Raw genomic sequence first — 23,016 nt, forward strand, 5'->3', positions numbered from 1 at the left:
AAAATGAGCACTCACACCCCTCTCCCCACCCCCCTCCATTCATTCAATCGTATTTATTGAGCACTTACTGTGTGCAGAACACTGTACTAAGCGCTTGGAAAGTACAATTCAGCAACAAAGAGAGACAATCCCTGCTTACACTGGGCTCACAGTTCCCCCGACCCCCCATCCCCTGTATTCAAATCCTTCCAAAGCAGCTGTCAATCAATCAATCAATCAATCAATCGTATTTATTGAGCGCTTACTATGTGCAGAGCACTGTACTAAGCGCTTGGGAAGTACAAATTGGCAACACATAGAGACAGTCCCTACCCAACAGTGGGCTCACAGTCTAAAAGACTGTCATTCCCAGAAGTCCCAGCTCCACCACGTGTCCGCCGTGTGACCTTGGTCAAGTCACACCTTGGAGAATCAATCAATCAATCAATCGTATTTATTGAGCACTTACTGTGTGCAGAGCACTGTACTAAGCGCTTGGGAAGTACAAGATGGCAACATATAGAGACAGTCCCTACCCAACAGTGGGCTCACAGTCTAAAAGGTGGGCTCACAGCGGCGGTGCTCAGTGGCAAGAGCCCAGGCTTGGGAGTCAGAGGTCATGGGTTCTAATCCCGGCTCTGCCACTTGTCTGCTGTGTGACCTTGGTCAGGTCACTTCACTTCTCCGTGTGTCAGTTCCCTCATCTGTAAAATGGGGATGAAGACTGTGAGCCCCACGTGGGACAACCTGATTACCTTGTATCCATCCACCCCAGCGCTTAGAACAGTGCCCGGCACATAGTGAGTGCTAAACAGATACCATCATTATTAATTATTATTATTTTTTCACTTCTCCCCCTTCTAGACTGTGAGCCCTCTGTTGGGTAGGGCCTGTCTCTATATGTTGCCAACTTGTACTTCCCAAGCGCTTAGTACAGTGCCCTGCACACAGTAAGCGCTCACTAAATACGATTGATTGATTGATTCTCCGTACCTCGGTTCCCTCTGGAAATTGGGGATCAAGTCTCTGAGCCCCACCCGGGACAGGGCCTGTGTCCAATCCGATTATCAACGTGGCTCAGTGGAAAGAGCCCGAGCTTGGGAGTCAGTGGTCATGGGTTTAAACCCTGGCTCTGCCAATTGGCAGCTGTGTGACTTTGGGCAATTACTTCACTCCTCTGTGCCTCAGTTACCTCATCTGTAAAATGGGGCTTAAGACGGTGAGCCCCCCAGGGGACAAACTAATCACCTCGTAACCTCCCCAGCACTTAGACCAGTGCTTTGCAGATATTAAGCGCTTAATAAATGCCATTATTATTATTATCTGGTATCCACCCGGGGCTCAGCACAGTGCCTGGCACATAGTAAGCGCTTAACAGAACCACCTTCATTATTGTGATTATTATTCTGATTTCAGGGGAGAAGGGCAGGAGGACCACGCTTACGAGGTTGGCCCAGGCGTCCCCGGAGGCGGGGAAGCCTGTGGTGGCCAAGAGGGCCTGCGGGAAGAGGCACGGGAAACGCAGCTTCCTGAGGCCCCGGATCGTGGGGGGCTCGTCGGCCCTGCCGGGCTCGCACCCGTGGCTGGCCGCCCTCTACATCGGGGAGAGTTTCTGCGCCGGGACTCTCATCCACCCGTGCTGGGTCCTCACGGCCGCCCACTGCTTCACCTACAGGTGCGGGAGGCCGGGGCCTGACCTTGGGGGTGGCGGGACCTCTCCACCCCCAAAATGCCATCCCTGACCGCAATAATCCCAGCTCCGTCACTTATCAGCTGTGTGACTTTAGGCAAGTCACTTAACTTCTCTGGGCCTCAGTTACCTCATCTGTAGAATGGGGATTAAGACCATAAGCCCCACGTGGGACAACCTGATCACCTTGTATCTCTCCCAGCGCTTAGAATAGTGCTTGGCACATGGGAAGTGCCTAACAACTACCATCATCATCATTCATTCATTCATTCAATCGTATTTATTGAGCGCTTCGTGGCTCAGTGGAAAGAGCATGGGCTTTGGAGTCAGAGAACATGGGTTCAAATCCCGGCTCTGCCAACTGTCAGCTGTGTGACTTTGGGCAAGTCACTTCACTTCTCTGTGTCTCAGTTACCTCATCTGTGAAATGGGGATTAAAACTGTGAGCCCCCTGTGGGACAACTTGATCACCTTGTAACCTCCCCCAGCGCTTAGAACAGTGCTTTGCACATAGTAAGCGCTTAACAAATGCCATCATCATCATCATTTATTGAGCGCTTGCTGTGTGCAGAGCACTGTACTAAGCGCTTGGGAAGGACAAGTTGGCAACATATAGAGATGGTCCCGACCCAACAGTGGGCTCACAGTCTAGAAGTCTTATCATTCATTCAGTCGTATTTATTGAGCGCTTACTGTGTGCAGAGCACTGTGCATCATCATAACAATAATGGTATATACTAGAATAATTAACATAATAAACAATAAATACACTATATTATTATATAATACATTATAATATATAATAACAATGATGGCATTTGTTAAGCGCTTACTATTCTGGCCTAAGAATAGCACCGTTAGCTATTCTGTTAGAATAGAACTGTTAGCACTGTTCTAAGTGCTGGGGGAGATACAAGTTAATATTAATAATAATAATAACGATGGCATTTATTAGGCGCTTACTGTGTGCAAAGCACTGTTCTAAGCACTGGAGAGGTTACAAGGTGATCAGGTTGTCCCACGGGGTTTCACAGTCTTCATCCCCATTTTCCAGATGAGGTAACTGAGGCCCAGAGAAGTGAAGTGACTTGCCCAAAGTCACACAGCTGACTAGTGGCGGAGCCGGGATTTGAACCCATGACCTCTGACTCCCATGCCCGGGCTCTTTCCACTGAGCCACGCTGCTTCTCTAGTAAATGCTCAATAAATACCATTGATTGATTGATTGATACGGCATTGCAGGAAATGCCCAGTGCAACCGATCAATCATTCATTCATTCAGTCATATTTATTGAATGCTTACTGTGAGCAGAGCACTGTACTGAGTGCTTGGGAGAGTACAATATAACCAGAAATCGTGGCATAGCCAGGTGGATAAAGCATGGGTCTGGCAGCCAGAAGGTCGTGGGTTCTAATCCTGGCTCCACCACTTGTATGCTGTATGGCCTTGGGCAGGTCATTTCACTTCTCTGAGAAGCAGCGTGGCTCAGTGGAAAGAGCCGAGACTTTGGGGTCATGGGTTCAAATCCTGGCTCCGCCAATTGTCAGCTGTGTGACTTTGGGCAAGTCACTTCACTTCTCTGGGCCTCAGTTACCTCAACTGTAAAATGGGGATTAAGACTGTGAGCTCCCTGTGGGACAACCAGATCACCTTGTAACCTCCCCAGCGCTTAGAACAGTGCCTTGCACAGAGTAAGTGCTTAATAAATGCCATCACTATTATTATTATTATTCTCTGGGACTCGGTTACCTCCTCTGTAAAAAGAGGATTAAGACTGTGAGCCCCCCGTGGGACAGGGACTGCATCCAATACAGTTTGCTTGTATCTACCCCAGTGCTTACTACAGTGCCTGACACATAGTAAGCGCTTAACAAATACCATAATTAATATTATTATTATAAACAGATACATCCCCTGCCCACAATGACCTTACAATCAGTGGTATTTACTGAGCACCTACTGAGCACAGAGCACTGTACTAAGTGCTTGGGAGAGTACAATATAACAATAAGCAGACACATTCCCTGCCCACAATCAGTGGCTTTTACTGAGCGCCTACTGAGTGCAGAACACTAAACTAAATGCTTGGTAGAGCGCTGTAGAGTTCTGTATTCTTAAAACAGCAGAAGCAGCATGGCTCAGTGGAAAGAGCCCGGGCTTTGGAGTCAGAGGTCATGGGTTCAAATCCCGGCTCCTCCACTTGTCAGCTGCGTGACTTTGGACAAGTCACTTCACTTCTCTGGGCCTTAGTTACCTCATCTGTAAAATGGGGATTGAGACTGTGAGCCCCCCGTGGGACAACCTGCTCACCTTGTATTCTCCCCAGTGCTTAGAACAGTGCTTTGCACATAGTAAGTGCTTAATAAATGTCATTAAAAAAAACCAAAAAAAAAAAAAACCAGCCCTGTAGAAGGTTTTATTCACCCTAGTGGGAGGAAGTGAGGGCTTTGGTGGGAGAAAAGGAAGGCTTCTTGCAATGCTCGGGGCAAGGCTTAGGTAGGAAGGAGAAGCAGCCTGGTGTAGTAATAATAATAATAATGATAATAATGATAATGGCATTTGTTAAGTGTTTACTATGTGCAAAGCACTGTACTAAGCGCTGGGGAGGATACAAGGTGATCAGGTTGTCCCACGTGGGGCTCACACTCTTAATCTCCATTTTACAGTTGAGGTAACTGAGGCCCAGAGAAGTTAAGTGACTTGCCCAAATTCACACAGCTGACAAGTGTCAGAGAAGCAGCGTGGCTCAGTGGAAAGAACACGGGCTTTGGAGTCAGAGGTCATGGGTTCAAATCCAGGTTCCACCAGTTGTCAGCTGTGTGACGTTGGGCAAGTCACTTAACTTTTCTGGGCCTCAGTTACCTCATCTGTAAAATGGGGATTAAGACTGCGAGCCCCTGTGGGAAAATCTGATCACCTTGTAACTTCCCCAGCTCTTAGAACAGTGCTTTGCACATAGTAAGTGCTTAATAAATTCCATCATTATTATATTATTACAAGTGGCGGAGCCGGGATTAGAACCCATGACCTGTGGCTCCCAAGCCTGTGCTCTTTCCACTGAGCCACGCTGCTGGATAGATCCCGGGCCTTTGAGTCAGAAGGTCATGGGTTCTAATTCCGACTCTGCCACCTGTCTGCACTGTGACCTTGGGCAAGTCACTTCTATAGGCCTCTGTTCCCTCATCTGGAAAATGGGGATTAAGACTGCGAGCCCCACATGGGACAGGGACTGTGTCCAACCCTATTTGTTTGGATCCACCCTAGCGCTTAATACAGCACATAGTAAGCGCTTAACAAATACCATAATTATTAAGGGAGGGAGGGCCTTTCTTCTCACTGACACAGCCCTCCAAAGACCAGCATTACCGTCGTCCTGGGCCAGCATGAATTCAACGAAACGAGAGACGTCACACAGAAGTTCGAAGTTGAGAAATATATTACATATCCCATGTACTCCGTCTTCAATCCGAGCGACCATGATATCGGTGGGTATTTTCATCTTTTGGGACTGTTCTGTCTTGTGGGGGAGAGACGAGGGCAACAGCAGTGAGGAAATGAGGGCTTTGGCCGGAGGAATTGAGGGCGTTGGCGGGAGGAAGTGAGGGTTTGGTGGGAGAAATTGAGGGCTTTGGCAGGAGAAAATGAAGGCTTTGGTGGGAGGAAGTGAGGGCTTTGGAGGAGAAAGTGACAGCTTTTGCGGGAGGAATGCTTGGCACATAGTAAGCGCTTAACAAATACCATAATTTGGCAAGAGGAAATGAAGGCTTTGGTGGGAGGAAGTGAGGGGATTGGCGGGAGGAAGTGAGCACTTCGGCAGGAGGAATAAAGACTTTTAAGGAAGGATGTATGGCTTTTAGTGGGAATAATAATAATAAGGATAATAATTATTATTATGATACTTGTTAGACACTTACTATGTACCAAGACCCGTTCTAAGTGCTGGGGTAGATACAAAGTTATCAGTTTGGACCCAGTCCCTGTCCCACATGGGACTCATATTCTGCGTAGGGGGGAGTAGGATTTAATCTCCAACTTTACGGATGAGGAAACTGAGGCGCAGAGAAGTTTAGTGGCTTACTCAAGGTCACACAGCAGAGAAGTGCCAACTAGGAATTAGAACCTAGGTTCCTTCTGACTCCCAGCCCATGCTGCTTCTCTTCTCTGAGGGCTTTGGCAGTTAGGTCACACTGCAGGCATCAGCATTCCCCCATCTTGTTCCCTCTGGTCATTTAGCCTAACTGTTTCCAGGGCAGTGCCATCTCTTGATATACTGAGGGACCCCTGTCCCTTCCTCCTCCTCCTCCTCCTCCTCCTGCATTTCCAATCTCTCAGAATCCCATGAATTGTCCCAGAATTCATCCTCAACGACAGCCTCGACTTCTCATCCTTCGGCCGTCACATTCCATCCACTGCTAAATCCCGCCGGTTCATCCTCTGCCACATTTCCCAGATCCACTCCTTCCTCTCCAGCGGAAAAGCCGCCGCCCTGGACGTGTGGCGATTAATCAATCAGTCAATCAATCAACCAACGGTATTTGAGCGTTTTTGTGCAGGGCACTGTACTAAGTGCTTGGGAGAGTACACAGTGCTCGTAGAAACGTTCCCTGCCCACGACGAGCTTACAGTCATGTAGGCGGTCCCCAGATCCTGGAACTTCTCCTGCGCTCGTGGGTCTGAACAGCTCATTACAGGACAGACTCTAAGACTTTAAGAATTGATCTCACACTGGTAGCCTTTAATTGAGGAAAAAAATCAAAATTAAAAAGAAAGGAAAAAAATAAACCTCCCTGGCTAGCGCTGGGGTCAGACACAGGAACACCTCAGAATGCAAGGAAGAGGGGGACAGCTGTGTATATATGTATATATGTTTGTACGTATTTATTACTCTATTTTTTTATTTGTACATGTTTATTCTATTCATTTTGCTTTGTTAATATGTTTTGTTCTCTGTCTCCCCTTTCTAGACTGTGAGCCCAATGTTGGGTAGGGACCGTCTCTATATGTTGCCAACTTGTACTTCCCAAGTGCTTAGTACAGTGCTCTGCACACAGTAAGCGCTCAATAAATACAATTGAATGAATGAATGAGGAAGTGAGGCCTCTGATGGGAAGAAGGGGCCATGTTGCTGAGCACAAAGTGGCCACGCTGTCCCTGACATAATAACCCTTGTGGCTTGTAATAGACAAATGCTGACCTCTCAAAGGTCACCAGTGATCCCCGCCTTGCCAAATCCAATGGCCATTACTCCATCCTAATCCTCCTTGACCTCCCAGATGGCTTTGACCACCCCCTTCTCCTGGAAACGTTATCCAACTTCGGCTTCACTGATTCTGTCCTCTCCTGGTTCTCCTCTTACCTCTCTGGCCGTTCATTCTCAGTCTCCTTCACGGGTTCTTCCTTTGCCTCCCACCCCCTAACTGTGGGGTCCCTCAAGGCTCAGTTCTGCGTCCCCTTCTATTCTCCGTCCACACCCACTCTCTTGGAGAATACATTCGCTCCCATGGCTTCAACTACCGTCTCTACGTGGATGATTCCCAGATCTTATCTCCAGCCCTGATCTCTCTCCTCCGCAATTTCACATTCCCTCCCACCTTCAGGACATCTCAAATTTGACATGTCCAAAACGGAATTCTTCATCTTCCCACCCAAATCCTGTCCTCCCCCGACTTTCCCATCACTTTAGACAGCACCACTATCCTTCCTGTCTCACAATCTTGGTGTTATCCTAAACTCCTCTCTCTCATTCAACCCACATATTCAGTCTGTCAGCAAATCCTGTCAGTTCAACCTTCACAATATCGCCAAAATCCACTCTTTCCTCTCCATCCAAACTGCTACCACATTAATCCAATTACTTAGTCGATCCTGCCTCGATAACTGTATCACCCTCCTTGCTGACCCCCAGCCTCCTGTCTCTCCCCAATCCATACTTCGCTCTGCTGCCCAGATCATTTCTCTACAAAAATGTTCAGTCCATGTTTCCCTGCTCCACAAGAATCTCCGCATCAAACAGAAACACTCACTGTTGACTTAATTGACAATAATAATGATGATGATGATGACAATGATGATAAAGCAGCATGGCTCAGTGGAAAGAGCCCGGGCTTTGGAGTCAGAGGTCATGGGTTCAAACGCCGGCTCCGCCAATTGTCAGCTGTGTAACTTTGGGCAAGTCACTTAACTTCTCTGTGCCTCAGTTCCCTCATCTGTAAAATGGGGATTAAGACTATGAGCCCCCCGAGGAACAACCTGATCACCTAGTAACCTCCCCAGCACTTAGAACAGTGCTTTGCACATAGTAAGAGCTTAATAAATGTCATTATTATTATTATTATAACTGTGGTATTTGGTAAGTGCTTACTATGTGGCAGGCACTGTACTAAGCATTGGAGGAATACAAACAAATTAGGTGGGACAAAGTCCCTGTCCTATGGGGGGCTCACGGTCTTAATCCCCATTTTACAGATGAAGTAACTGAAGCCCCTTCCCTCCTCTCCCCCTCGTCTCCTTCTCCATCCCCCCCATCTTACCTCCTTCCCTTCCCCACAGCACCTGTATATATGTATAGATGTTTGTACATATTTATTACTCTATTTATTTATTTTACTTGTACATATCTATTCTATTTATTTTATTTTGTTAGTATGTTTGGTTTTGTTCTCTGTCTCCCCCTTTTAGACTGTGAGCCCACTGTTGGGCAGGGACTGTCTCTAGATGTTGCCAATTTGTACTTCCCAAGCGCTTAGTACAGTGCTCTGCACACAGTAAGCGCTCAATAAATACGATTGATGATGATGATGAAGCACAGAGAAGTGAGGTGACTTGCCATGGTCACACAGCATACAAATGGCAGAGCCGGGATTAGAATTCATGACCTTTTGTCTCCCAGGCCCATGCTCTACTAGCCAAAATAACTCAGTCACCTTGCCCTCTCCTACCCCATGTCACCACTCTCCTCCTACAATCCGTCCCACATACATCACCCTTCTAATGCCAACCTACTTACTGTATCTCCATCTCGTCTATCTCACCACCGAGCTCTTGCCCACGTCCTGCCTCTGGCTTGGAACATCCTCCCTCCTCAAATCCGACAGACGATGACTATCCCCAGCTTCAAAGCCTTTCTGAGGGCACACCTCCTCCAAGAGGCCTTCCCTGACTAAGCCCTCCTTACCTCTTCTCCCACTCCCTTCTGCGTCACTTGGATTTGTACCCTTCATTCACCCCCCTCTCAGCCCCACAGCAGTTAGAACATATGTGCCATTTATTTATTTATCGTAATGTCCTTCTCTCCCTCTAGATTGTGAGCTCATTGTGGGCAGGAATGTGTCTGTTTGTTCTTCTGTTGTACCCTTCCAAGTGCTTAGAGAAGCAGCGTGGCTCAGTGGAAAAAGCCCAGGCTTTGGAGTCAGAGGTCATGGGTTCAAATTCTGGCTCCACCAATTGTCAGCTGTGTGACTTTGGGCAAGTCACTCCACTTCTCTGTGCCTCAGTTACCTCATCTGTGAAATGGGGATTAAGACTGTGAGCCCCCCGTGGGACAATCCGATCACCTTGTAACCTCCCCAACGCTTAGAACAGTGCTTTGCACATAGTAAGTGCTTAATAAATGCCATTAGTAGTAGTAGTAGTAGTAGTAGTACAGTGCTTTGCACAGTAAATGCTCAGTAAATATGACTGAATGAATGAATGAATCTATTAATAATAATAATAATAATAATAATAGTATTTGGAAAGCGCTTACTATGTGCCAGACCCTGTAATAAGCACTAGGGTAGATACAAGCAAATCGAGTTGGACACAGTCCCGGTCCCACATGGGGCCCAAAATCTCAATCCCCATTTTCCAGATGAGATAACTGAGGCCCAGAGAATTGAAATGACTTGCCCAAGGTCACCCAGCAGACAAGCGGTAGAGTCCGGATTAGAACCCATGACTTCTGACTCTGAGGCCCGGGCTCTATTGGCTCCACCATTGTTGTAGTGTACTCTCCCAAGCACTTAGGTCAGAGCTCTGAACACAGTAAGCGCTCAATAAATTCAAAGGACTGACTGAGCGACCGTGGTCCTTCTCTGCCTCCCCGCAGCGTTGATCCGGCTGAAGAAGAAGGGGGACCACTGCTCGGTGAAATCTCAGTTCGTGCACCCCATCTGCCTCCCGGAGACGGGCATCGTCTTCCCCGACAACTACAAGTGCCAGATTGCCGGCTGGGGACACATGCAGGAAAGTGAGTCAACCTCCTCCCCTTTCCCTTTACCCCCAGGGTTCCCGTCTGCTGAATACTAATAATGAGGGTATTTGTTAAACACTTACTATGCCAAACACTGTTCTAAGTGCTGGGGTAGATACAAGGTAATCAGGTTGTCCCACGTGGGGCTCCCAGTCTTAATCCCCATTTTACAGATGAGATAACTGAAGCTTAGGGAAGTAAGGTGACTTGCTCAGAGTCACACAGCAGACAATAATAATAATGATGATGGCATTTATTAAGTGCTTACTGTGTGCAAAGCACTGTTCTAAGCTCTGGGGAGGTTACAAGGTGATCAGGTTGTCCCATGGGGGGCTCGCAGTCTTAATCCCCATTTTACAGATGAGGGAACTGAGGCCCAGAGAATTTAAGTGACTTGCCCAAAGTCACCCAGCTGACAATTGGTGGAGCTGGGATTAGAACCCATGACCTCTGAGTCCCAGGCCCCGGCTCTTTCCACTGAGCCCTGCTGTGATTGCTGGTGCCCACGGGATTCTAGGAGGCCTGGGTTCTCCTCCCACCCCTGCCTGCCGTCAGCCAAAGTGGGAAAAGGGCACACATGGCCCAACCCTGTGCTGTGCCCCTGTCCGCCTCCCTCTTCTTGGCACCCTGTTACCCTTTGGAAACAGGAGGGGCAGGAACAAGAGAGCATCACTGGTACCGGACAAGCCACTAGCACTAGAATCACCTCCTCTCTGTGGGCTTCCGGGGACTGAAGCCTCCATCCCCATGGTAAACGGCACCGTCCTTGGTGCAGGCAGGCTCCATTAAATGCTCTTTTCTCCCTCCCTCTCTCCTTCCCTCCCTCCTTCCCTCTCTTCGTTTCTTCCTCCCTTCCTCTGTCCTTCCCTCTCTTCCTTTCTTCCTCCCTTCCTCCCTCCCTCTCACTCTCCTTCCTTTCCTCTTTCCTTTTCTCCCTCTCTCCTTTCCTTGCTCCATTTCTCCCTTCTTCCCTACTTCTCTTCCTCTCTCCCCTCTCCCTTCCTCTCTGTTTCTCCCTAATCCCTACTTCTCTCCCTCTCTCCTCTCCCTCTCTCCTTTCCACCCTCTATTTCTCCCTCTCCCCTTCTTTCCCTCCCTCCTTTCCTCTCTCCCTTTCCTCCTCCTTCCCTACTTCTCTCCCTCCATCCCCACCTTCTTTCCTCTCTCCTTCTCTCCTCCTCTCCCTCCCTTCTTTCCCCCCTTCCCATCTCCCTCCCTCCTCTCCTTCCACCCTCTCTCCTTCACCCCTTCTCCTCTTCCCTCCTTTTTCCCTCCTTCTCCCCCTCCCTCTCTACTTCCCTCTCTCCACCCCTGAATGTTTTCCATGAAAGACATGACGAATTACGCCAGGTTTCTCCAAGAAGCCCTGATCCCACTCATTCCAGACAGCAAATGCAGTAGTCCTGAAGTGTATGGGGCTGATCTCAGTCCAAACATGCTCTGTGCCGGCTACTTCGATTGCAAATCGGACGCATGTCAGGTAAGGTGTCCTAAGTGGACATGCATTATTATTAAGTGCCGTCGAGTCATTTCCAATTGATAACAACTCCATGGATGTACTTTCCCCAGAAGGTCCTGTCCTCTGCTGTGATCTGTAATCTTGCTAATGGTTCTTCCATTATCGTTGCTTTGGTCCATCTTGCTGACGGTCTGCCTCTTCCACCTTTTCCCTGTACTTTTCTTAGCATTAGTGTTTGCTCCAGAGAATTAGTCCTCCTGATCACGTGTCCAAAATATGCTCTTCTAAGCCAAATCATTTGGCCTTCCAAAGACCATTTGGGTTTAATTTGCTCCAAAATCCATTTGTTTGTCTTTTGGGCAGTCCTTGGTATTTGCAAAACCCTTCTCCAACACTACATTTCAAAAGAATAGATGCTCTTTCTATCCTGTTTTTTCTCTGTCCAGCTTTTGAATCCATACATTGTCACTGGAAACACCATAGCGTTGACAATTTGTATTTTGGGGTCAATTGTTACATCAGCATATTTCATGACTTTTTTCCAGGCTCTTCACAGCAAGGCTTCCTGACATTAATCTCCGAGCAGACTGAGCCCCTTCCTTCCTCTCCCCCTCGTCCCCCTCTCCATCCCCCCATCTTACCTCCTTCCCTTCCCCACAGTACCTGTATATATGTATATATATTTGTACATATTTATTACTCTATTTATTTACTTCTTTTACTTGTACATATCTATTCTATTTATTTTAATATGTTTGGTTTTGTTCTCTGTCTCCCCCTTTTAGACTGTGAGCCCACTGTTGGGTAGGGACTGTCTCTATATGTTGCCAACTTGTACTTTCCAAGCACTTAGTACAGTGCTCTGCACACAATAAGCACTCAATAAATACGATTGATTGATTGATTGTATAGTTCTTAGCTACTAGTTCTTTTATTATCGATTATCAAGCCCAGGAGGGAAAAACTGTCAACTATTTCAATCTTCTCTCCATACACTACAAACGTGTTAGAGCTTCCAGTTGTCATGAACTCTGTTTTCTTTTCATTCAAATACATGGATGCACAAGTTGACATAGACCTGCTTAAATGTACAAGTCCATATGTCTAGACTTGTAAGCACACATATTCTATGTTTGCTATTAATTCATTCACTCATTCAATTGTATTTATCGAGAGCTTACTGTGTGCAAAGCACTGTACTAAGTGCTTGGGAGAGGACAATGTCACAACAAACAGAAACAAACAAACCCCTCCACAGTCTAGAGGGGGAGATAGACATTAATATAAATAAATAAATACATAAATACATAAATAAATAAATAAATAAATAAATAAATAAATAAATAAATAAATAAATAAATAACTTATATACAGATCTATACATATGTGCTGTGGGGATGGGAGGATGAACAAAGGAGCCAGTAAGAGCAGCACAGAAGGGAATGGGAGAAGAGGAGAGGAGGGTTTAATCAGGGAAGACTTCTTGGAGGAGATGGGCCTTTGATAAGGTTGTGAAGTAGGAGAGAGCAATTATCTGATATGAGGAGGAAGGGCATTCCAGGCCAGAGGCAGGATATGGGCCTGAGGTTGGCTTCGAGATACAGTGAGTTACAGGTACAGTGAGTTATGTCGGTTGTGCCGGTGAGTTAGGATGAAATAACACAAAGAAATAAATAATGGAAAGAATGATTAAATGTACAGATATGCAGTTGGGTAGAAAGGGCCTGCACTTCTCTGCTTGGCTATTCATTCAATCGTGTTTATTGAGCACTTACTGTGGGCAGAGCACTGTACTAAGTGCTTGGGAAGTACAATTCAGCAACAGAGACAACCCCCTGCCCACAATGGGCTCACAGAAGAAGGGACACAGGAATCAAAACAAGTAACCAGCATCAGTAGCATCACTATAAATAGAATTATAGGTAATAATAATAATAATAATAATGGCATTTATTAAGTGCTTACTATGTGCAAAGCACTGGTCTAAGCACTGGGGAGGTTACAAGGTGATCAGGTTTTCCCACGGGGAGCTCACAGTCTTAATCCCCATTTTACAGTTGAGGTAACTGATGCCCAGAGAAGTGAAGTGGCTTGCCCAAAGTCCCACAACTGACAATTGGCAGAGCCGGGATTTGAATCCATGAGCTCTGACTCCAAAGCCTGTGCTCTTTCCACTGAGCCACGTTGCTTCTCGCTATATGTACATCATTAATAAAATGAACAGAATTATGGATATGTACATATAGACACAAGTGCTGTGGGACAGGGAAGGGGGTAGAGAAGAGGGAGGGAGTCGGGGTGATGGGGAGGGGGAGCCGAGGAAAAGGGGGGCTTAGTCTGGGAAGGTCTATGAAAGTCATAATGTATGTTAAGTGCTTAATTGACCGTGAGCCCACTGTTGGGTAGGGACTGTCTCTATACGTTGCCAATTTGTACTTCCCAAGCGCTTAGTACAGTGCTCTGCACATAGTAAGCGCTCAATAAATACGATTGATGATGATGATGATGATAATTGGATCAGGTGGGAATAGTCCCTGTCCCACATAGGGCTCATTCTCCTCTGCTCCTCTTCAAGGTGCTCACTCTCCTCTCCTCCCCTCCAAGCCAGAGATGCTCCTCTTCTAGCTTCCACAGTGCTCTCCTCAGGAACCGAGTAGGACTAGCCCCTCTCTGCTTCTCTCCCGTCTTCTCTGCTGGAACCCGGCTGCCCCTGAAGACCCGCAGGATAATAATAATAATAATAATAATAATGATAATAGTATTTGTTAAGCACTTACTATGTGCCAAGCACTGTTCTAAGCGCTGGGGTAGATACAATCAATCAATCAATAGTATTTATTGAGCGCTTACTGTGTGCAGAGCACTGTACTAAGCGCTTGGGAAGTACAAGTTGGCAACATATAGAGACAGTCCCTGCCCAACAGTGGGCTCACAGTCTAAAAGGGGGAGACAGACAACAAAACCAAACCTACTAACAAAATAAAATAAATAGAATACGTATGTACAAGTAAAATAAATAAATAAATAAATAGAGTAATAAATATGTACAAACATATATACATATATATACATAGATACAAGGTCATCAAGTTGTCCCACATGGGACTCACAGTCTAAATCCCCATTTTAATAATAATAATAATAATGATGATGATGATGATATTTGTTAAGTGCTTACTATGTGCCATGCACTGTTCTAAGCACTGGGGGAGATACAAGGTTATCAGGTTGTCCCACATGGGGCTCACAGTCTTAATTCCCATTTTAATAATAATAACAATGGTGGTATTTGTTAAGCGCTTACTATGTGCAAAACACTGTTCTAAGCGCTGCAGCGGATACAGGGTGATCAAGTTGTCCTGCATGGGGCTCACAGTCTTAATACCCATTTTACAGACGACGTAACTGAGGCCCAGAGAAGTGAGGTGACTTGCCCAAAGTCACACAGCTGACAAGTGGCAAAGTCAGGATTAGAACCCATGACTTCTGACTCCCAAGCCCGGGCTGTTTCCACTGAGCCGGGACAGCATGGGGCGGGAGTCAGGAGATCTGACTTTGAAACCCAGCTCCACTAGGGGCCTGCTGGGTGACCTTGGACAAGACCCTTAACTTCTCTGGGCCTCAGTACCCTCATTTGTAAAATGGGAACAAACCTCTAACTTTCTCTTTAATGACGCACCCTGCGTGGGGCAGGGCCTCCGCCACATGTCTGCTGTGTGACCTTGGGCCAGTCACTTAACTTCTCTGAGCCTCAGTTACCTCATCTGTAAAATTGGGATTAAGACTGTGAACCCCACATGGGACAATCTGATCACTTTGTATCCCCCCAGCGCTTAGAACAGTGCTTTGCACATAGTAAGTGCTTAACAAATGCCAACAATATTATTATTATTATTATTATTATTATTATTATTAGCCCAGTGCTTGACACACTGTAAGTGGTGATGAATTCTGTAATTAATGCATAACTGTTACTGGCTGATGGCGTGAAGTGTTTGTAAGTGCAGAGGGAGTGGGAAGGAGCCCCCTTCTCTAAACTGGGTTCTAATCCCGGATCCGCCACCTGCCTGCTGTGTGACCTTGGGAAAGTCATTTCACTTCTCTGGGCCTCAGTTCCCTTAGCTGTCAAATGGGGATTAAGACTGTGAGACCCATCTGGGACAGAGACTGCATCCAATCCGATTTGCTTGTACCCATCCCATCGCTTAGTATAGTGCCAGGCACACAGTAAGCACTTAATAAATACCTCAGTCACTAAACTGGAAGCTGCTTGTGGGCAAAGACCGTCTCTAATATAGTATACTCACCGAAATGCTTATTATAGTACCCTTCACACAGTTGGAGCTCAATAAATACAGCTGACTGATTGGCCACCACCAAAACATTGGCATGATTGAAATTAGGGGAAATTTTCAGCTTGTTGGGTAGGGACCGTCTCTATATGTTGCCGACTTGTACTTCCCAAGCGCTTAGTACAGTGCTCTGCACACGGTAAGCGCTCAATAAATATGATTGAATGAATGAATGACTTCAGTGCTTTGAGCAGTGCTTCACACATAGTAGGCGCATAACAAATACCATAACTGTTATTATTATTATATTTGACATTCTAATTTCCTTCAAGCCGACTTACTTGCTATACTTCATTGTCATCAATCACTGATTGATTGACAGTGCTCTGCACACAGTAAGTGCTCAATAAATATGATTGAATGAATTGATCTCTTTTGCCGTCGACCGTTTGCTCACAACTTCCACCCCACCTGACACTCCCTCCGTCTTCCCGTCCCTTACACCACTGCTTCCTCCGTCTTCACAGCCCGGCTAAAATCCCTTTAAATAAGAATAAATAATTATGGTGCTTGTTCATTCATTCAGTCGTATTTTTGAGCGCTTACTGTGTGCAGAACACTGTACTAAGCGCTTGAATAATGACGGTATTTGTTAAGTGCTTACTATGTGCAAAGCACTGTTCTAAGCACTGGGGAGGATACAAGGTGATCAGGTTGTCCCACGTGGGGCTCACAGTCTTAATCCCCATTTTCCAGATGAGGTAACTGAGGCACAGAGAAGTGAAGTGACTTGCCCAAAGTCACACAGCTGACAAGCGGAGAAGCCTGGACTTGAACCCATGACCTCTGACTCCCAAACCCATGCTCTTTTCACTGAGCCACACTGCTTGTTAATAATAATAATGATGGCACTTATTAAGCGCTTACTATGTGCAAAGCACTGTCCTAAGTGCTGGGGTAGATTCATGGCTCAGTGGAAAGAGCACGGGCTTTGGAGTCAGAGGTTGTGGGTTCAAATCCCGGCTCTGTCACTTGTCGGCTGTTCGACTTTGGGCAAGTCATTTAACTTCTCTGGGCCTCAGTTCCCTCATCTGTAAAATGGGGATGAAGACTGTGAGTACCACGTGGGACAACCTGACTACCTTGTATCTACCCCAGTGCTTAGAACAGTGTCTTGCACATAGTAAGCACTTAACAAATACCAACATTATTATTAAAGTAATCAGTTGTCCCACGTGGGGCTCACAGACTTAATCCCCATTTTATTCATTCGAAAGATGAGGTAACTGAAGTCCAGAGAGGTGACTTGCCCAAAGTCACACAGCTGATAAGTGGCGGAGCCGGGATTTGAACCCATGACCTCTGACTCCAAAGCCCTGGCTCTTTCCACTGAGCCATGCTGCTTCTCTAAGTGCTTAATATGTGCCAAACACTGTTCTAAGCGCTGAGGTAAATGCAGGGTAGTCAGGTTGTCCCATGTGGGGCTCACAGACTTAATCTCCATTTTACAGATGAGGTCACTGAGGCCCAGGGAAGTGAGTGACTTGCCTAAGGTCACCTAGCTGACATGTGGAGGAGCCGGGATTTGAACCCAGGTCCTTCTGGCTCTGTTCACTAAGCCATGCTTTCCTTGATTAATCACTCATCTTCTCCCGATATTTCCCTCACCAAGGTCAGCCTCATCAGCACTTGCCCTTGGGTACATCCCTTGCTACCACAAATGTACACATCTTGAAACTTGGTTGCTTCCCTTACCGGCAATTTATTTTATAATAATAATAATAAAAATTATCATTATTATTATTACTATTATTTTGGTATTTGTTAAGTGCTTATTATGTGCCAAGCACTGTTCTAAGCACTGGGGTAGATACAAGATAATCAGGTTGCCCCAGGTGGGGCTCACAGTCTTCACCCCCATTTTCCAGATGAGGTAACTGAGGCACAGAGAAGTTAAGTGACTTGCCCAAAGTCACACAGCTGATAAGTGGCAGCGCCGGGATTAGAACCCACGACCTCTGACTCCTAAACCCGAGATCTTTCCACTAAGCCATGCTGCTTCTCTAGTGTTTATCTTGGTGTCCATCTACCTTGCTCGATAATAATAATAATAATAATGATGGCATTTGTTAAGCGCTTACTATGTGCAGAGCACTGTTCTAAGTGCTGGGGGGGGGAAACAAGGTGATCAAGTTGTCCCACGTGGGGCTCACAGTCTTAATTTCCATTTTCCAGATGAGGGAACTGAGGCTCAGAGAAGTGAAGTGACTTGCCCAAGGTCACACAGCAGACATGTGGAGGAGCCAGGATTCGAACCCACGACCTCTGACTCCAAAGCCCGGGCTCTTTCTTACTGAGCCATGCTGCTTCGTACTTAGATTGGCAATTCAGTCGAACAGTCAGTCAATCATATTTATTGAGCGCTTACTGTGCACAGAGCACTGTACTAAGTGCTTGGGAGGGGACAATCCAACAACATAACAGCCACATTCCCTGCCCGCAATGAGTTTACAGTTTAGAGTTCAATACTGTCTACAGTGCTCTGCACACAGTAAGCGCTCAATAAATTCATTCATTCATTCATTCAATCGTATTTATTGAGCGCTTACTGTGTGCAGAGCACTGTACTAAGTGCTTGGGAAGCACAATTTGGCAATAAATATGATTGAATGAATGAACACAGTCATTTCCTTTAGGGAAAGGATTGGATTGTGTCTTCTAACTGAAGCAGCATGACAGAGTGGCTAGAGCCCAGGCCTGGGAGTAAGAAGGTCATGGGTTCTAATCCTGGCTCTACCGCTTGTCTGCTGTGTGACCTTGGGCAAGTCGCTTCACTTCTCTGAGCCTCAGTTCCCTCATCTGTAAAATAGGGGTTGCAACCGTGAGCCCCACGTGGGACGGGAACTGTGTCCAACCCGATTTGCTTGGATCCACCCCAGCGCTTAGTACAGTGCCTGGTCCATAGTAAGCGCTTAACAAATACCACAATTATCATTATTATTATTATTGTCCCAAATTCTGAGTACTCACGCAGTAGACTGTAAGCTCCTTGTGGGCAGGGAAAGTGTCTATCAATTCTGTTTCATTGTACTCGGTCAATCATCATCAATCGTATTTATTGAGCGCTTACTATGTGCAGAGCATATCAATCATATTTATTCCAGCACTTAGAACAGTGCTTGGCACAAAGTAAGCGCTTAACAAATAGCATCATTATTATTATTGAGCACTTACTAGGTGCAGAGCACTGTATTAAGCATTTGGGAGAGTACAGTATGACAGAAACATGATTGGATGGAATAAGTACCATTGCCTGATCAATCAATCAATTGTATTTATTGAGCGCTTACTGTGTGCAGAGCACTGTACTAAGCGCTTGGGAAGTACAAGTTGGCAACATCTAGAGACAGTCCCTACCCAACAGTGGGCTCACAGTCTAAAAATGGATTGATTGCCGACAGGGATCATGTCTACTAACTTGATTGTACTCTCCGAGGTGCTTAGTACACTGCTCTGCACCTGGTAGGAGCTCAAAAAGTAGTCTTGATGGATGACTGTCTGTCTGGACTGACTGGTGATTAATTGTGGTGGTATTTGCTAAGCGTTTACTTATGTTCCAGGAACTGTGCTGAGCCCTGGCGTGGATACAAGCAGATTGGGTTGGACACAGTCCCTGTCCCATTTGGGCAAGTCACTTAACTTCTCTGGGCCTCAGTTCCCTCATCTGTAAAATGGGGATTAATGTGAGCCCCCCGTGGGACAACCTGAGCACCTTGTAACCTCCCCAGCACTTCGAACAGTGCTTTGCACATAGTAAGTGCTTAATAAATGCCATTATTATTATTATTATTATATGGGGCTCACAATCAATAGTATTTATTGAGCGCTACTGTGTGCAGAGCACTGTACTAAGCGCTTCGGAAGTACAAGTTGGCAACACATAGAGACGGTCCCTACCCAACAGTGGGCTCACAGTCAACAGTGGGCTCACACGCTGCTTGGAGAAGCAGCGTGGCTTAGTGGAAAGAGCCCGGGCTTTGGAGTCAGAGGTCAGGGGTTCGAATCCCAGCTCTGCCAATTGTCAGCTGTGTGACTTTGGGCAAGTCACTTCACTTCTCTGGGCCTCAGTTACCTCATCTGCAAAATGGGGATTAAGACTGTGAGCCCCCCGTGGGACAACCTGATCACCTTGTAACCTCCCCAGCGCTTAGAACAGTGCTTTGCACATAGTAAGAGCTTAATAAATGCCATTAAAAAAAATCCCCCATTTTATGGATGAGGTAACTGAGGCACAGAGAAGTGAAGCCACTTGCCTAAAGTCACAGAGCAGGCAAGTGGTGGGCCTGGGATTAGAAACTAGATCCATCTGACTCCCGGGCCGGGGCTCTACCCATTGAGCTACCCTCTAAGAGAAGCAGCGTGGCTCAGTGGAAAGACCACGGGCTTTAGGGTCAGAGGTCATGGGTTCTAATTCCGACTATGCCAATTGTCAGCTCTGTGACTTTGGGCAAGTCACTTCACTTCTCTGGGCCTCAGTTCCCTCATCTGTAAAATGGGGATTAAGACCGTACGCCCCCCAAGGGACAACCTGATCACCTTGTAACCTCCCCAGTGCTTAGAACAGTGCTTTGCACATAGTAAGCACTTAATAAATGCCATCATTATTATTTTATTATTAGGCCACAGTGCCCAGCTCTGCCCACCCCCAGAGACCACTGCGAATCAGCATGGCACAGTGGCAAGAGCACGGTTTTGCGAGTCAGAGGTCATGGGTGATAATCCTGGCTCCGCCACTTATCAGCTCTGTGACTTTGGGCAAGTCACGTACCTTCCCAGAGCTTAGAACAATGCTTGGCACATAGTGAGCGCTTAACAAATGCCATAATTATTATAATTCTCTGTGCCTCAGTTCCCTCATCTGTAAAATGGGGATTAAGACTGAGCCCCACGTGGGAAAACCTGATGACCTTGTATCTGCCCCAGCGCTTAGAACAGTGCTTGCACATAGGCACTTAACAAATACCATCATTTTTTTTCTCTGTGCCTCAGTTCCCTCATCTGTCAAATGGGGATTGAGAGTGTGAACCCCACATGGGACAAATCCAACCCGATTTGCTTGGAACCGTCCCAGCACGTAGTACAGTCAGTCCCGGCCAATGCAGAGATTTTCTTTATTGGATAAGCAGCGTGGCTCAGTGGAAAGAGCACGGGCTTGGGCGTCAGAGGTCATGGGTTCAAATTCCGGCTCCACCAATTGTCAGCTGTGTGACCTTGGGCAAGCCGCATTTCTCTGTGCTTCACAGCACGGTGCCCTGTGCTGCTTAGAGAAGCAGCGTGGCTCAGTGGAAAGAGCACAGGCTTTGGAGTCAGAGGTCATGGGTTCAAATCCCGGCTCCGCCAAGTGTCAGCTGTGTGACTTTGGGCAAGTCACTTACCTTCTCTGGGCCTCATTACCTCGTCTGTAAAATGGGGATTAAGACTGTGAGCCCCCCATGGGGCAACCTGACCACCTTGTATCCCCCTCAGCGCTTTGAACAGTGCTTTGCACATAGTAAGCGCTTAACAAATACCAACATTATTATTATTATTATTATTCAGTTACCTTGTGTGTAAAATAGGGATTAAGACTATGAACCCTGACCACCTTGTATCTACCCCAGCGCTTAGAACAGGGCTTGGCACACAGTAAGCACCCGCTAGATGTGACCCCGTTGTTGGGTAGGGACCGTCTCTATATGTTGCCAACTCGTACTTCCCAAGCGCTTAGTACAGTGCTCTGCACACAGTAAGTGCTCAATAAATACGATTGAATGAATGAATGAATGAACAAATGCCACATTATTATTATTATTACAGTGCCCGACCCCTAGTAAGTGCTTAGCAAATACCACAATCATTAACATTTCCCGATTCTCCCCTTGGCAGGGGGACTCCGGGGGCCCGTTGGCCTGTGAGAAGAATGGCGTCTCCTACTTACACGGGGTGATCAGCTGGGGCGACGGCTGCGGGCGAGCCAGAAAGCCCGGCGTCTACACGCGTGTGGCCAACTACGTGGACTGGGTCAACGACAAACTGAAGCCAAGCCGCCGCACCGTGACCTCCGTTTAGGCCCCGGGGCTGGTCCAGTGGAGTCTGGGGGCCCAGTGGAGTCTGGCGGGGTCAAAGGTCAGGGGAGGCCATGCTGTAATCAGTATTGATAATCGTTCTCTGAAATGGCGAGAATTAAAAACGGGGATCAGGCCCAGAGCTCCGTCATGGTCATCGCCTTCATCCCCCGCTGCCGTTGGGCCTCCTCTTTCGTTCGTTCAAATCGTATTTATTGAGCGCTTTTCTAGACTATGAGCCCGTTTTGGGTAGGGACCGTCTCTATATGCTGCCGACTTGTACTTCCCAAGCGCTTAGTACGGTGCTCTGTACACAGTAAGTGCTCGATAAATATGATTGAATGAGTGAATGAACGTGGAGCACTGGACTAAGCACTTGGGGAAGTAGAGAAGCAGTGTGGCTTAGTTTTTTTTTGTTGTCTGTCTCCCACTTCTAGACTGTGAGCCCATTGTTGGGTAGGCTCCGTCTCTATATATTGGCAACTTGTACTTCCAAAATGCTTAGTACAGTGCTCTGCACACAGTAAGAGCTCAATAAGTTTGATTGAATGAATGAATAAATGAAAGAGCATGGGCTTGAGAGTCAAAGGTCGTAGGTTCTAATCCCAGCCCCACTACTTGTCTGATGTGTGGCCTTGGGATGGAATTTAACTTCTCTGGGCCGAAGTTACCTCGTCTGTAAAATGGGGATGGAGACTCTGAGCCCCACATGGGACAGGGACTGCGTCCAACCTAATAATAATAATGATGGCATTCGTTAAGCACTTACTATGTGCGAAGCACTGCTTCAAGCGCTGGGGGGGATACAAGGTGATCAGGTTGTCCCACGTGGGGCTCACAGTCTTCATCCCCATTTTACAGATGAGGGAACTGAGGCTCAGAGAAGTGAAGTGATTTGCCCAAGTTCCCACAGCAGACCTGTGGCGGAGCCGGGATTAGAACCCTTGACCTCTGACACAAAGCCTGGGCTCTTTCCAATGAGCCATGCTGCTTCTTATATGCTGTATCTACCCCAGTACTATGTACTCCAGCACTTAGTACAGTGCTTGGCACATAGTAAGTGCTTAACAAATACCATAATTATCATTATTATTATGCTATGAGAATAAACAGTGACATTTTGAGCTAGGGACTGGGGAACAAACGACCAGAGCTAAAGGCATGGATGGGTCTCTGTCCTCAGGGAGATTAGAAGCAGTGTGGCCTTGTGGGGAGAGCCCCGGCCTGGAGGTCAGAAGGAGCTGCGTTCATTCGTTCATTC

General features: G+C 46.8%; 1 protein-coding gene across 2 annotated transcripts in view; it reads left to right on the forward strand.

Moving 5' to 3' along the window:
* HGFAC (HGF activator) overlaps nt 1–21,897 on the forward strand; it is a 75,496-nt gene extending 53,599 nt beyond the window's left edge. For both annotated transcript variants that reach the window (XM_038745282.1, XM_038745283.1), the window contains 5 exons: nt 1,396–1,654; nt 5,016–5,155; nt 9,757–9,897; nt 11,232–11,380; nt 21,577–21,897. In XM_038745282.1, the coding sequence (XP_038601210.1) occupies nt 1,396–1,654; nt 5,016–5,155; nt 9,757–9,897; nt 11,232–11,380; nt 21,577–21,759 (872 nt within the window). In that variant the 3' untranslated portion in view covers nt 21,760–21,897. The remainder of the gene's footprint in view (nt 1–1,395; nt 1,655–5,015; nt 5,156–9,756; nt 9,898–11,231; nt 11,381–21,576) is intronic.
* Nucleotides 21,898–23,016: the final 1,119 nt, after the last annotated feature.

Source organism: Tachyglossus aculeatus, chromosome 4 (genome assembly GCF_015852505.1).
Source record: "Tachyglossus aculeatus isolate mTacAcu1 chromosome 4, mTacAcu1.pri, whole genome shotgun sequence".
Classification (NCBI taxonomy): Eukaryota; Metazoa; Chordata; class Mammalia; order Monotremata; family Tachyglossidae; genus Tachyglossus; species Tachyglossus aculeatus.